The 15980-nt window shown below is 51.5% G+C and overlaps 1 protein-coding gene across 1 annotated transcript; it reads left to right on the plus strand.

Moving 5' to 3' along the window:
- Positions 1-4274: 4274 nt before the first annotated feature.
- LOC146198129 (RNA-binding protein MEX3B) lies at positions 4275-8467 on the plus strand. Its single transcript, XM_084593454.1, has 3 exons — positions 4275-4717; positions 6060-6278; positions 7154-8467. The coding sequence occupies exons 1-3, from the start codon at positions 4492-4494 to the stop codon at positions 7756-7758; spliced, it is 1050 nt and encodes a 349-aa protein (XP_084449580.1). The 5' UTR covers positions 4275-4491; the 3' UTR covers positions 7759-8467.
- The last annotated feature ends 7513 nt before the right edge of the window (positions 8468-15980 follow it).

A 15980-nucleotide genomic window follows, 5' to 3' on the forward strand; every position in this document is an offset into this window, starting at 1 on the left:
GACGTACAGGGATTTCCTATAAACGAATGACCCCTTTCACACAATGGTTTCTTTTTTAATTGTGAAAGTATTGTTTTTTTTTATATTACTTACGTGTTCTGAAAAGTTTTTGCTGGTATCTACGCTTTCTTGCCTGCGCGAAAAACAAACAAGAATAATGAACGTGCATTGCTATTCCTCAGTTATTGCTCGCAGGGGACAGTGCGCAACATTACGTCACATACGCAACGTTCCGCTGATCTTTCCCGTTAACACCGGTACTGGCCAAGTGTGCGTGCTATGCTGAAGGTGCGGCTTGATGTTCCCCTTAGCTCTTCCCGCCTTTCTGCGCAGTCAACAATTGAGGGAGGACCTGCTCTCAAAAGTTACACCGGAAAGGAAACAAAGCGAGCTGCTAAAACGCTCATGCCATGCAAACGGCACCATGGTTAGCTGTACGCTGGGTGCGCTGTAGATATAGACTGCAGGAAAGGTCCGTGGGAGTTTGGCGCGCTAGACAGAAAGGACAACAAGAAACGGCCGTTGCGTCCGCGACAGAGACATTCCAGATGCGCGTATAATGGCAGCGAGGCATGCGGTTAGCACAACAATGGAATCGAAAACGACGAGCGTGTCAGCGCATTGTGGCGGCCATTAGAGCGTCGCAACCCGGCAGCAGCGGCTTTGCTAAACCAGTTCTCTTCTGGCGGCCAGAGGCGCCGCTTCTTCTTGGCTCGAGCATTGAGCGACAGACGCCGTGTGAAAGGCGTCGCCGCTCTAGTGGTGGATGCAAATTGCAGAATGCGCGTGTTTCTTTACGCGCAGAATGGGCGACGGCCCCACCTCCCTTCTCAGGACCATTGTGACAGCCACTTTGTTTTTCTTTACCTCACAGCGCGTCAGGCGCCACCTCGATGAATTTTTAGGGAGAAGAGAGGAAGAGAGAGAAATGCAGGATGGCCTCGGGGTCTGCGCGTAAATGGGCGCAAATATGCGTCGAATACAAACCGCGCGTATACGACTGTGCGGCCGGTGCCGGCGTTAAAGAAAGAACCTCCCCACACCCCGCGTCCCTTGTGTCCCACAACGTCGTGCTGTTGTTGTTGTGTCCCAGCAACGTGCTGGTGATGAATGGCGCCACGTACAAGCGCTTTCTGAACGGTGCTTCTGCCCCCCAAATCTCGGAGAATTCAACGAGCCGCCCCATGCGTCCCCCTCCCGACTCCTTCCCACTCTCCTCACAGCTGCACGTGGGCCCGCTTTTCGGTCCGCTAGCTCAGTGGACTTCGAAGCGAAAGCTAGGAATTTTTCGCGCGAAATCCTCTGTGTGCACCCGCGACTCTTCCGCTTTTCAAGTCGGGCTTCTACGCACGGCGCGCGCCATCAAGTCCCTGCAGAGAGCCACGGGGCTTCCTTCGCTGAGGGCTGGCTGGGACGGGCCAAGTCTCGTAGCTGGCGGCTGCGGGAGACCTGTTAATCGCCCAGCGTTTTTAGAACGAGCGAGCAAACAGTGCACGAGACATTTGTCCCTCTTTTTTTTTCGTCGCAGCTCGCCATCGACGCACTGTTGCAATGACGTTGTCTTCCGGCGAAGTAGGAGCTGGGCGCGGGTGTTTTCTGCGCCATCGCGAGAACCGTGATTGATGGACTGCACGCGTGTTATCAGCGCCCAGCTGTTGGCGGCCCCTAGACCCAGGCCGTCTAGAAAGCCCGTGTGCCCTGGGCCATCACCTGCTGCCGCTTCCCCCGCGAGGCGACCGTTCAGACACGCGCGCGGCGGCAGCGGCGGCGGGCGAGGAGGAGCGGCGCGCATCCGGCGTCCAGGCGAGCGGCGGCGGTGGCCGGCCTCTTGAATGGCCGCGCAACAGCGGCCGTCGGCTCCGCAAGTTCAAGGCCTTCGCGGGGCGTCTGCTGCTCCCTCCTCGGCTGCATTCTTGGCCGGCCGGCGAAAGTGCACCGCTTCCTCCCGCCGCCGCAACGGAGAGGAGACCAGACCTCGCCTTTCTCCTCCCGCCCCCCCTTTTACTCTCTCTCGCCCCTCTCTTCCGACGACGCTCGCCGACGGAAGAGTTCCTTCTCCGGGTCCGCGGCAGAGTGACCAGCCGGGGGCTTTTCTCCACCAGCAGCTGGCGTTTCTTTTGACCCCCGATCGAGGTTCCGAGAAGGGCATCCCCCCTCGTTGCCCCTCCCCAACCTGCTGCTGCCCGCAGGAGCCCCCGCCGGCTTCGGGGCATGGCAAGCGCGGCCATTGAGCCTCCGAGGGTCCCCATGCCGCTGAGTCCTCGCGGTGCCCGAGCCCAGCGGGATGGGAGCTCAAGGACACGCATACCTGGCTGCCAGGTCGGCTCAGATTTGCGTGTCATGTCGACCGAGTTCGGAGCCAGCCAGTCACGGTAGATCTGCCGCTGGAAGGGTGAGGTGGATGATATATACGGCCATAGCCAGACGGTTTTCTCAACCGCAGGCCCAGGATGTTGCGAATGTCATCGGCTGTTCATTAGACTCGAAAGAAGGGATGCGAAAAAAATCGCCGCTCCTGTCAACTTCGGAATCTCGCCTTGTAACAGGAGACGCAATTTCGGCACACCTGAGCTTTTCTTGGCCGCGAATGAATGAAAAAAGAACAGATATTACGACAGCAAACGGACCAAACGGATGGCCATGCGATGCCGTGGCCGTCACAACCATGTCACCTTCTGGTCCCACTCGACGGGCGCGCTGTTTTAACTACGCATTCTTCGGCTAATCACTCTCAGAAAAACCAGAAGTCGTTTCGAACTTGCGCGCAGTGGGTTCAAGGGTCGGAGTCCTCAACGGTTTCTGTTTTCTTTACGCTCGGCGCGCCTCGAACCGGTTCTCTTTGTTCCTGCGAAGATTGTTAGCATGAACACGTTTAATAACGCTCACTCGCCCATCTTCACTTACAGGCCGCGTGCTCAGCGTTTGCTTTACTGGACGTTAAGGGACCATCCGAGAGAAACCTGCCCAGGTGAGACTTGTGTTTTAGTGCCGAGAAAGGCCGCCGCTGCTCCCCGTATCCGGCGGCGTTGCTGGTTCTACTCTTGCTGCCTTGTCCTTTTTGGGTCCGCCACAAATTCCAGCAGTGCCGCTGCCTCTGCCGATCGACCAACACGTTCTTCTTGTTCCGTTGCTGATGCAGTCGCTTTCTTTTTATTTCTTTCATTTTTCCGGCCAGACAGGCATTGGTCGCCAGTCCTTTCCCCTGGTTCACGCCGACTCCCAAGAAGAAAACTGCCGTGGGAGAGGAGAAGGGTGCAGTGATCGGGAGAGGGGGAAGAGAGGCGCGCACGACCGCTCAACTGCCGCTTCACGCTCGGCGTGGCGCGGTGCCCCTCCTCCCTGAGGCGGCGGCAGTGTTCAACAGCCCCTCTTCTTCCAGGGAGGGGGACGCCTTTCTTCTTCTGGCGACGGCGACAGGAAGCCGGGCCAGGTTGTACGAAAATGAACGCAGCCGCAAAAGGGGCGGAGAAGAAAAGAAGAAAAACCGAGTGGAATTTGCCGCTTTCAACCCAGTTCCCACAGAAAGTGATGCCATGCACACGGTCAAGGCCTGCTTGGCATTGTACATTCGCTCTTTAGAAGCGGCCGAGTCCATTGAGCCGTTTGCTTATCACCCCCTTTATCGGATGTCAGGTGCCCTCACATGTTCCTGGCCCATGGCCCGCTTGAACGTAAATGGATGTCAAAATCAGGTGATACAAAAAGAAAAAAAAATACCAGCGATAACAGCCCGATCACTGCGAAATCGACGGCGCATGAACTCTCTCAGCCGAAGAACAGCGCATATCCCCACTTGCAGGCAACAGCGTGCGGCATTTCTGAACGCAGTGAGCAGACGACATACAAGAAAAATAATCTGCACAACCCTAGCCAACGTTGCAGCAGATACAAAGCAAACAGCTGCAAGGCGATATGCAAGGATGATACGGCTCAAAACCGTAGCATCTTGTTCACAGCTTCGCCTCTGAGAACGTTGCCTCGTGTGAGACAAAGAAGGCCGAAACGTCGTTCATCACAGCGGGCACGCCTTCAACAAGCGCTTCTGAACATTGCATATGAGCAGAGGAGCATCAGTGCTCGCACAAAGCCGAGATACTGAGTGAGGGAGACGCTGCCTCGTGATTGGTTAGGCTTCCAGACGGGCAGCCAGACGGTTGCACACGCCGCGCTTCACAGCACACGGCGCTCCCACTGCTGCAACGTTGTCTGTGCTCTGCGCCATTGCAAGGGTTCTCTGCCGACAACAGCGCCGCCTCGCGCCTGACGTCACCGTACAGCGGCGTCGCTGGAAGAGCGCGGGCTGCGATTGAACGCACCGGGCGGGCGCGACCAGTGCGGCTCAGGTTGTGCTCGGGGAGGCACGACTCTGGTTGTGCGCCGAGCTCTCGCCTCTCTGTGCAAAGTGTAACATTATTTTTATATTCTTTTGATACAACACCACTATACACGTTTTGTCAGTTTTGTACGACCTGCAAGGGCCACCCCCCTGTGATGCCTGCTAGTCTGTTTCCCGAGATGGAGCGCAGCAGTGGGGGTCTCGAAGACCAACGAGCGCTGCAGTTAGCGCTCGAGCTCTCCATGCTGGGACTGAACAACGAAAATGACTCTCTGCACCCTAACCTGGAAGCGGACACGAGGAACAAAAAAAGCCAGAACACGACGGAGTGCGTCCCTGTGCCTAGTTCCGAGCACGTCGCGGAGATCGTCGGCCGGCAAGGTGAGACGTCGCTCTTTGTTGTCTTTGTTCGTGACGCTTCTCCGCTCGCTATATTTGGAGCGTCAGAGATGCGAGCGAGCACGCAGCGCAGTCCGCCCGGGGTCTGTGCTCCTCTAGCCCTCAGCGCGGCCCAGGACGCAGCGTTTTCGGCGTGCAGTGCGTGTTTAAATCCCCGGTCGGCGTGCCCTTTGTTGTTGCGCGCTGCCGGCTCACATCCTGTCCCCTCTGCGCTTCCTTCTCCGAGGCGACCCGCTATCTTTTCTCCCCGGCCTCCCCAGTCGCTACGGCCGTGCGTGTTCGTGTCTTGGGTGTGTTTTGAACAGCACACTTTCTTTGAGGCACATGATGAGCCTTTGTCTAGCAGCGGCGTAGGCCTAGCACGTCTCCGGGCACCGCGCGCATTCGCCGCTCGTGTTCCGGCCTTTGTCCAGCCGTGCCGCGCTGCTCGGGCAGCTATTCTGGACGTGCTACTTTTAGAGCCTCTAGGGCCCGGGTCTCCTTCTCCTGCGGCCCTAGCTCCGCGGCCGCTGCTCCAATGCTGGAGCGATCCGCTAGTTAAGGCGGCCAACGGAACGCTTCGCTTGGATGCCGACCGGCGTGCAGACACCGGCTCGGCTGTGCCGCCCGATAGTTCGCACGCTTGACTTGGCGGAGCGCAGGTGAATTTACGAAATGGCTGGATAACCGCGCCTGCAAGTAGCGTTTCTCGGCAAACACGAGTTCTACAGGCTCGCGATTACTGCTCGCTATTTTGGTCACTTGCTGTGCGTGAGTGTCTGTTGAGGCCCTCGATGAAAGCGAGCTCCAGTTTTTACTCTTAATGAGAGCCAGTATTTTTTTTTCCCCCTTAAATATCTGGAATTACGGAGATCGCGAGATAAACGCCACCGCTATTGTCAGCTGCAGCTGTGTAATGTAATTCGGTGTTTATGTGTATAGCTTCGTTCACTGCAGTGCAAGTCGCGCGCAGACGCGATACGACTTTGTTGATAGCACTGTAATAAGCTATACATCTACGCGTACAAGCGTAGCTTTTTCGAAATGGAAACATACTATTATAGGCAGGACATTAGCTGTTAAACGAAATCAACCACGGGGCAATTCGTTGTACTGCTGTCGGAAGTGGCGCCACAGCTGCAACCCTTGCTTATTCGCAGTAATTTTCCGACAAATATGCAATGAAGATAAGGTGATGTCTTGCTTGATTCTGTATTTACGAAGCGCTGTTCGCAAGGAAAGCGCTAGCACAAAATCCGTCCCTGAAGTTGTATTGCGCGCGTAAACTGCGTTCCAGTAAGCTGTTCTTTTATTTTCGCTTTTTTTTTGCTTCATATGTGTTCAGGCTGCAAAATCAAGGCTCTTCGTGCCAAGACCAATACATACATCAAAACACCGGTTCGAGGGGAGGAGCCTGTGTTTGTGGTCACTGGCAGGAAAGAAGATGTTGCAGCCGCCAAGCGAGAAATCCTATCAGCAGCTGAGCATTTCAGCCAGATCCGGGCACAGCGGAAAAACCACCTCAACGGCAGCCTGGCTCCAGGCCCCAATTCAAACATTCCAGGTAAGCTTTGCGGCTATTGCTCCTATGCTCTCATGTGTTGTAAACTGTCACGAGAGTGGAAGTGGGATAAGGATGGTGCGTGGTTGGCCAAAGCTTTATTTGCCACATACCTTCAATTCACAAGTTTTATGACAGGTAGGGGAGTATTCAAAATTTTCTGTGTTAAGTAGTGACAGCGCATCCAGGATTGCGACTGAAATTCCTAGGAGGATTAAGGGCATAGTGTACATTTGGCAGGTACATTTATTTTGACAATAGCAGCTAGCCAGTATTTGCATATAGTGCTGCAACTGGGTGGGTAATACTGTTAGCCAATGATCCAGTAGCAATCAAATGGAAGAAATGAGCGTGGATAATATATGTAAAGCTCAGAACAGGCAACTAGTGGTCTGTTGCAGGAAGGAAAACATAGCTAGTATTGTCAGAATAAGCATCCAGGTAGGTTCTGAAGGTTTGATGGGATGGTCTGGCTGGAGCAGGAAAGGACTTGAGAGAGAGGCCTCTGTCCTACACTGAACATTCCCTGGCTGATAATGACGGGTATAAATCACGAGGGCTGACCAATGGGTCCACATGTGAGGGAACATTGCACATATTATTCTGTCGCTCAATACTTTATCATTAACATATTACAGTCATATCTCCTTGCACCAGTGAAAGGTGTATGTTCAAACATCTTTGCGCTTTGGAAAAACTTAGACGTAAAAAATGACACCAGACACTGGAGTGTCTCATATCGTTAGGTTTTTCAAAAGCGCAACAATGTTTGAACATGTCAATCACCAACTAGCCCAATTAGAAACCCCTTTTGGTGTTGTATACTGTTGTGCTGTCATTGGAAATGACTGTTGAGATGGCTTTGGTGGTGCATGCAGGCCAGACGACGTTGCAGGTGCGGGTGCCCTACAGAGTGGTGGGGTTGGTAGTCGGACCCAAGGGAGCCACCATCAAGCGCATCCAGCAGCAGACCAACACATACATCGTCACCCCTAGCAGAGACAAGGAGCCCGTGTTTGAGGTGACGGGCCTGCCGGAGAGCGTGGAGGCGGCCAAGCGAGAGATCGAGGCGCACATAGCCATGCGCACAGGTGGTGGGCTTGGCGAAGAGGAGCCCTCGGAGTTCTCGGAGGTGTTCGGCTTCCCCCCCAAGCTGTATGGCTTCGCGTACGAGTCTGACGAGGGCCTTGGGGACTCTCCAACCTTTGACCCTGCCGGCCTGCCCTGGGAGGGGCGAGCAGCGCCCCGCAATGGCGGTGTGGACAGCGTGGCCAGCTCGCCGACCGACTCACTCGGCTCAGGTCCCAAGAGGGGCAAGCGCGACTGCGTGGTGTGCTTTGAGAGCGAAGTGGTGGCGGCGCTGGTGCCCTGCGGCCACAACATGTTCTGCATGGAATGCGCCAACCGGGTGTGTGGCAAGCTCGAGCCCCTGTGCCCTGTGTGCAACCAGCCGTGCGCGCATGCCATGCGCATCTACTCCTAGGCACATAGTCCTCCCCTCTGTGAACATACTCATCTCTCTTTTGTTTCGTGTCCCCCTTCGTGCCCTCACCCATCGTGTACTATAGTTTTGCGCGGTTCGCGTAGTCTTCCAGTTGCTCACAACCCAGCAGCTGCCAGCTCGTCCCGGCAGGCAATAAGGCCCCCCGTATGCAACGTCCTGTTGGCGGCGCCCCTTCAGTTGTTCACTTGTGTTGCCCAGAGAGCTGTTTGCTTCCCGCCGGAATCCCCGATATATTTTATTATTCAAATTTTAAATGTCCCCCAGATGAAGATATGTATTTTTGGTGTTACGAAGCGTCTTGTGTGCGCGTACTTACGGCGGGCTCCCACCTCATGGTGGCCCCCACAGAGATGATGTACACTACTCTATTTTGAGCTACGTGCCGCACGGCCAGGACCCTCCCCCACTCAGGCCGGCCCACCCCGTGCGGCTCCCCTAGCAATACCTGTGCGTAGGCTCATACTTATTACTACTACTGAGGAGAGTATCCATATACACAATGGCTATATCCGACCTTTTGAGATTCAATCGGTTCGTATTTTATTACTCTCTCCACGTGAGAATATCTTGTTTATGCACAAACATTGCCAAGTGATTTTATAGAGATCGCCCTCATTTTATTTGTTCCGAGATGATATTACTTGTTAATAAATATGTACGAATGGAGACCTGTGTAGCTGTGTTCCTGGTGCACACTTGCTGCTCTGGCTCTGCCACTGCCTGAAACTCACAGGAAATTCGTGTTATTGCACGTAAAAGCTGTTAAATGAACCCGAATTGCCCTCGAATGGGCATTGATAGCAAGCCTGTCACTTTCAATATTAGCTATTACATTTATATGGCTGTAAAGGCGGGCATATTTTCTTCACATGTTTGAGTAGCACCTTTTCTCAAGGAAGTTAAGACACTGTCTGAATCTCGGTCACATTGACAGCAATTATTTGTGGGAATTGGTCGAAAACAACACGCGAAGTATGAAAGTCTGCAGCTTCTGCACCAGCACGACAACTTCCTGGCGCGGCATAGGGGAGGACTGTGTGTTCGCGTTGACTTCGCTTCCTCGCTAGCTTGCATCGAGCTTGTCCAGCTGACGACTTCGCTTATGGTGTCCTCGTGTTCTTCCTTCCTTCCCCCCTCGCCCTTTAAGCATCGATGGGGGTCAAGAGCCGGTGCGGGGACCTTGGGGCCCGGTTCAAGGGCCGCGGCGGGAACCAGTTGCAGCCCACTGGGGCAGCGGAGTTTGGGCGCAGCCGGGCGGCCTTGGCTGCGGACGATCACCCCTCGCCACGCGAGCCCTTCCTACCGGAGAACACTCTCGCTCGCTTTGCGTGCTTGGTCGCCCTGCGCACTTCCCCCGTCGGACGACAACCCCTCACCACCGTCTGCGCGCCGCTGCGCTCCCTTGCTGTACGAAAGTGACGTTTCGGTGGCGATTAGCGCGCGGAAAGAGCAGCGCACTTGGCTTCCCTCGGCCTGCTCGTCGTTGCAGCAGGTAGCGTAACCCTCTCCGGACGTCCGCGGTACTGACTGAACTCTAAAAATGGACTGCGCGTCCACGCTGGTCGACTCCTTCGCTGGTAACCCCGATGCCTCTGACGCTTACGCGCATACCGCTTGCGTTGGAACAGCGGTCTGGACTCGTATCTCTGTGTCAGTGACCCAGCTCAAGACGTGCTTGAGTTACTCGGTTTCCTAAAGCAGCAATAATTCTTGGAACCAAGGCACATAATTTACTAATAACGATCACGTTCATTGGCGTTCGCCAGCTGCGCACACATGCTACGTCGGAGAGCGTCTCGCTGTTGCATCGCAAAGTGTGAAGAACGACCAGGCACTGCAATTGACAAGTTTAAACGTTCAAGCGGTTCTATTACCCGCGAAAGGAGTGCGAGCGTAATGAAACTCTACTGCCTGTTTTTACGTCGCTTTCGTATATTAAATAGCGAGGGCGGCGATCTTTGTTCACCTAGCAATGAGAGTAAGTTCTGACACGTCATGGAAGACTCGGTCAGAGAATGAAACCGTTACGCTCATCAGCATGTTCTGTTCGATCCTTTTCTGCTGAAGAGCGAGGCGAGATGCGCGCCGCCTCAGTGGCATAACACAGTGCGCACAACCACTCTGTTCTATAACCGTGCTCACGAGAGAAGACTCGAAAGCGGGGATTCGTGCCTTTCTACTTCCCTGCACATCTCGGCATCGTTTGTGCGTGATTCACCGCAGCCTAACCTGTTTGCGCTCGTAGGTTCTTGTCGGTCGTAGCCAAAAATAGCTCCACCTCGGAGCGGACGGTCCATGCGCTGTGGAGGAGTTGGCTTTCCCGCACAGCTTTAATGCGGCGCCGTGAATACAAAACTCCGCTAATCCGGTCAATGTGCTTCTAGAGCCCCGTCGCAGTTTTGACAAAATTATAAGAAAAATGAACAAAAAAAATATGTGCCCCTCCAAGAGAAGCAGGGTTAGCTTGCCGTCAAGTGTCGAGCACCGTAACCGCTCGCCAATAGTTTTGATGCGCATCTTTACTGCATTTTTGCTGATGCAGAACAGCTTCGTAAGGGAAAATGGAAGCAAAGGAAGTTGACATTGCGTATCAGCGTAGCACGTAAAAACGAGTTAAAGAGGAGCATAAATGTATAGTAAGCTCTTGCATCACTTATCCAGGACCGCTTCGAATCAGTGAGCTCTGGCTTCGACAGGAGGCGGCGCTGAAAACAGGTGTGGTTTAGCTCTGGGTAAACCAGGATGGATGCGGCAGCCTTTTTTTCCTGCTACATTATTCCCCTATCACGCCTTGTCAGTGTAGGGCGCTACATTGTTGTGGACACTTAAGCTCAACGTAAGTTAACAGCCCACATATAAAGTCCCGCTTTAACCAAGCCGTATGGACGTGCTTGCGTGTGCTAGGGGTAACGTGAATGTAAAGGGTTCTGGCAGGCTGATTCTGATATCACCCTCCCATATGAAAGGAGAGACCCGAGTTGGCGTTCTTTCAGGCACCCACTGGCACTGAAGGCTCGAGTTGGTGCCCGTAGTGAAGCTTCCGCTTCAATATACTTCCTGCCGTGTCTGTTTGGTACACAAAAAGGTATTAAACGCATGCATAGAATAGAGGTGCAATTCTGGACCGAAAGCTCCCGCATTCTCAACACACATTGTTTACTCACGCAAGTCGCGCACACGGTGGAGATGTGTAGGTTTGAAACAAAATAAAAACGGTTGGATCGTGTGACTGTCATCCGCAAGTATCAGGGCACTCCGCTGCGTTTGCATGCTCCATGATAAATACGCCCTGGTAATCTCCAGCGTGCCTTCAAGGACGCTAAACTATCTTAATTATCTGAGTCTACGAAGGTCTCGCAAGAGATGAATTTGTCGACCGCTATAGCTTTAGGGTGTCGTAAAATGTAAACCTGATAGTCTGTGGCCACTCCATTACTGAGAGCTTTGAAAGAGACCTCCGCAAAGCGGTAGTATCGCGGAAAACCACTAATTGTCCTTCTCTTACAAGCCAGCGACATAATCTGTGACAAGCTTTAGTGTGGCGTTAGCTTAATTGACGAGAACCTCGCTAAAAGGAAGCGGTGCACTTTGCACAGAAGGGGACAGCGGATTCCGATACCACTGCCATAAATCGGGTGAGATTAGCGAACTGCGCATTCCGAGGTTTTAAGGAAATTAAATTGAATAACGTTTCTTGGACGGAATTCGTTATGTGCACTTTTTTCCCACAATAGCGATAACGTGGCGCAACAGCAGATGCTAGAAAACCGCACCCTGTAGTATTAAGCTTGCCTCGAATAAATGTTCATTGTCCAGAGCACAACGCTAAAAAATAAGCAATCCTACCTCTCACGTCCGTGGGAAACTTCGATCCACAGTCGTGCAGCAAAGCCGACCCCGAAAGCCACATAGCGGCGACAAACCACTACCATTCGATCGCCAACATCAGGGCGTCTAGGAAGAACAGCTCTTTTCCGCGATTGCAAAATTAATGGGAACATGCGCTGTCATTTTTCACCCGTGCAAATATCCGGCGCGCGCGATTAATGCTCGCAACGGTGCGATCGATCACAGCGGGAAATATTTGAGAAATCAAACGTGCTTGACCAGGAATTAAAGGCGCGCAACGTCACATGACGCTAAAAGTCTTCGACGTTCATAACCAGGGCGAATGCCAACAGCATTTTTAATCGGGAATGAATGCGCAACAGGCATGCTCCAAGGTCTGGCTCAATACATAACTCCATCCGTTGCTTTCCCATATGCATATATATATAAAAAAGCGAGTCCGTTGCGTCGCACAGTTTCATTTAAAAGGCCCGTAAAACACTTTTCTTGCCCCCCTCTTTTTTTTTCCTCTTACTATCGCTGCCTACTCCTTGTAACTGTAACCGCGTGTAGCCCTCCGTGGTTCCTTACCCTTCATGCTTAAGATGCTTAAAGATTTTTTTTTTCTTTTTGACAGAGATTGTTAAATTACATAGAGATTTAGAAAGTTCTCTGCCTTTATTTTAGGTCGATCAGTTTCAGGAAGAGCTTCATGCCTAACCATGTTACTGAATATTTTTGCCGTTGTATTCAAATGCACTGTACCCTGCTACATCTCTCACAAAAGAGCCGGCAGTATTTGTAAATAAATAAATAAATAAGAAACAGGTCTCCTCCTATGGCTTCCACTCGTTCACGTCTGCAACGTCTAGGTGGGAGAAAAAGCGGCGAGGAGAAACGAACTGCACCTCCAAGCATGGGTGTTTTGGGGCACCTTCGCCGACAGCAAAACGTGGCGCGTTTTTTTTTATTTATTTATTTATTTAGTCATATAGACGGTAGGGGATTCCCCGACAAATCGCGAGAGAAAGACGAAACGAGACGCCATGTAAACAAAGAACAGAGACGGCCAAGCCATTACAATGCGGAAGTCGTTTGCATCGCCGACTAGGCGCGTCAGAAATCGAAGTGAGTGCAGTGCTGCGCGCGCTGCAAAGAGCTAACTAGTTTTTTTGTTTTCATCTACTCAACTTCACCAACACAAACAAGCCTGGCGCTTCATTTTCGTGCGCCTTCTTTTTTTTTTTTTCTATTTCTGTATGTATCTTTATATTGTTGTTGTATTTTATATTTACGGCGAAACCGTACGACGCGTCCAAATGGTGATAACAAGCTAGTGAGAGCGAGCCAACGGCAGATTTCAGCGGCCAGCTCCCTATTTGCTGCTGCGCGCGTCCACGTCTCCGAACGGCGGAAGAAGGAGGGGGAGCAATGATGGCAGGCGCAACGACAGTGCAAAAGAGAGAAGAAAAAGAGAAGGCGAGAATGCGGCTTCGCTACGACCAGCGGGCCCCGATGCCGGACAGGACTGCGAAGCGGCTACTGGTTGAAAGAAAGAAAAATGATAAATGAATGAGACAACGCCAACTCATCAGAAAGTACATACACACAATGCCCAACGTCATCCGTCGTCTTAAAAACGAGAGTGAAGGACAAAAAAAAAAAAATGCGGGACATTTATGCTCCGCTTTTAAGGGTGTGACGCGTAGCGTAGGCTACCACCCTACATATAAAGACCCGCTATAACCAAGCCGTATGAATGTGCCTGCGGGACCTATGGGTAACGTGAATGCAAGGGTCCTGGCAGGCAGATTCTAATATCACCCTCCTTTGTGAAAGAAGAGGCCCGAGTTGCAGCTCCTGCCAAACATAATGTCCAGTCAGTGTGCGGCCGTGTCAGCTGAACGCCGATAACGATGCCGGATGCGTTAAAATGCTATAAAATCCGTGTTACGCCCGGGTTATATTACTGCGGGAATGCATCTATACTGTTCAATATTTTAACATTGGTATCCCAGGAAAGACGCAAAGAATGTTGCCAAAAAGAAACCTTTAGGCACTGCTTTCTTTCGCTTAAGTACCGGCCCTGCAGCAGCGACGACGCAGCGTGTGTCATATGCATGTTTACGTATAATCCTCGCCTGTTCTCAGCGTCCGCGCGGCGCGTGCATTTGTTTGTAAGTTTAGAGGTTTATTAGGGCTTATAGGTTTTGTATGGCTTGCCAGTCATACAAAGCCTACAGTATAGCTCACACGAGGAGAACAAATGCGAACCAGACATGTACGAAAGCGTGTTATAGAACAATTCTAGAGAGAAACCATTTCACACTCCGCGCGTTCCAGAAAGACAAAAAGCTGCAATGTTTTAACCCTTTCTGGTAATCTTGTGAGGATATTGTGCATCTTTAAAATTTGGCTCTCGGGCTATTTTTTTACGCAAATATTTGCGTTCTGGCTTGAGCTTCGCTGCATACGAAAGTCGCAAAGTTTTAACAAAGCTGTTGATCTCGCACCAATTGCAAAGTGCTATAGTGCCCTTTGCATAAGCTTCTACGATCAGCATCTGTTGTGATTCCGAAAGGAAAAAAAAAAAGGAGGGGGGGGGGGGGGCACTGCGGTATGAGGTGGTGGTTTGCGCACAAAGTACAATCCTTGGCTCATAATCTTCCCGTTTGTCTCAACAAACATAAAAACACAGTTGGTTTTAGTCCTAAGCAGTTAAGAACCTACTTCGTGCATATATAATCTATTCATGCATGTGTTCTTTAAATATCATACTCACCTTTACGAACTTTCTGCATTGAGCTTGTTCCATTGTTTTCATCATTGATCAACTTTTTTTTGTTTTGTGTTCATATCGTGCTGCAGAGATATACATTGTATAATACTTTTGGTGTCATGGTCATATTGTTAACGAACTTTTGGAATCTGCTGTTTGCTCCTGCTCTGTTGTGTACCGGTTTCCTGGGCCTCTGTCAAGCTGTTTGTACAGCTTTTAGCCCAGGCGACCATCCACTTGTTGGAAAATAAAACTGATTTGATTTGATTTGATTTGACTGCTGCCGCCATCGCAAGCTGGCGACGTCGACGCAACGGTAATGGATGTTTGCATGGAGTCACGACGCAGAAGTATTTTGACTCGAGCGGTACGGTGAGGCATGCCGGGAGCCCTGTCACGGCCAAATTAAAGAGGCAATAAGGCGAGGTCACAGGCACAGAGGTCATTTGCTGAGAAGGCGGTAAGGGTCAGAGCGAAGATTGCCGATGCCGATCGTGGCTGTGTGGGGCTAGGAAGGCTTTAACACAGACCGTGCGATGAACCGCAGTCCAGGGAGGTGAGGGTGCTGGGGACGGTGGCATGGCTCACGCCAATTAAATGTTGCGCGGGGATCGAGGGCTAGTACTATGTGTTCTCCATGTCTGGGGATGTCGGCAGGACATGCTCCTTGAGCAGCAGCAGGACACCTTGAGTTGAGAGGGCGAAGGCCCGACATCGTGGGCGGAAGAAGGCTGTCCCCAAGGTTAATACGAAGCTGGACCAGGGGGAAGAGAAGAGAAGAAAGTCCGCGAGGAAGAGCCATCTAATGATGGAGCAAGCCAGACGGAACGGCGGGAGGTTTCAATCACCGATGCATGCTAAATGAATTTAATTAATCACAAAGCAGTAGCAAAATCGAAGCCCACATGCGAACGCATTTCAATCAGTATCAATCGCATTAACTGCGTGAATTTGTTTTTGCTCCAGTGAACAGTAGAAGGGCGTGCCTTGATTCTCCGCTTATTCTCGCCGCGACTGCTGCAAGGCGCTGAGGTTTTGCGCCCAGGAAGATCAGGGAGCAATCTTTCTTTCAGTGCCTATACTTTTTAAAGCGATATCTGGGTGCCTTGGAACACGCAGCTACAAAAAGAGATTTTGCCGAGACGGTGACATATGCACAGTATGCGGTAAATCCGCATAAACAAATAAATATCCTATACTCGAATGTGATGGTATCCATTCGGATGCCGATGCAGACGCAGCCACTTTCTTTCACGCCCCTGTGACATCAGTGGTCGCGTGAACGAATTTGCGGAGCAAGTTAGCAAAAAGCGATTGGAAGATTGGTGGCTGAAAAGCCGGAAGATGACATAAGGTTAAAAAGGTAGAAATAAAATTTAGTAACTGAAATTAATTTATTTATTTACCCTCAAGGCCTTTCGTCGTGTGGGTACTTATGATCCACGTCATGAAGAAATAGTTGGTGGATTAATAACCAAATTAAAAATTTTAAAAACAGAAAAAAAAAAAAAACAAAACAAAAATTCCGAACATGGTGGGAACTTCCACCACCCCTCCCCAAAGGGGACGTTTTTATGTTTCATCTATCTATCCG

This window comes from Amblyomma maculatum, chromosome 2 (assembly GCF_055883805.1).
Source record: "Amblyomma maculatum isolate TAMU_Amacu chromosome 2, ASM5588380v1, whole genome shotgun sequence".
Classification (NCBI taxonomy): Eukaryota; Metazoa; Arthropoda; class Arachnida; order Ixodida; family Ixodidae; genus Amblyomma; species Amblyomma maculatum.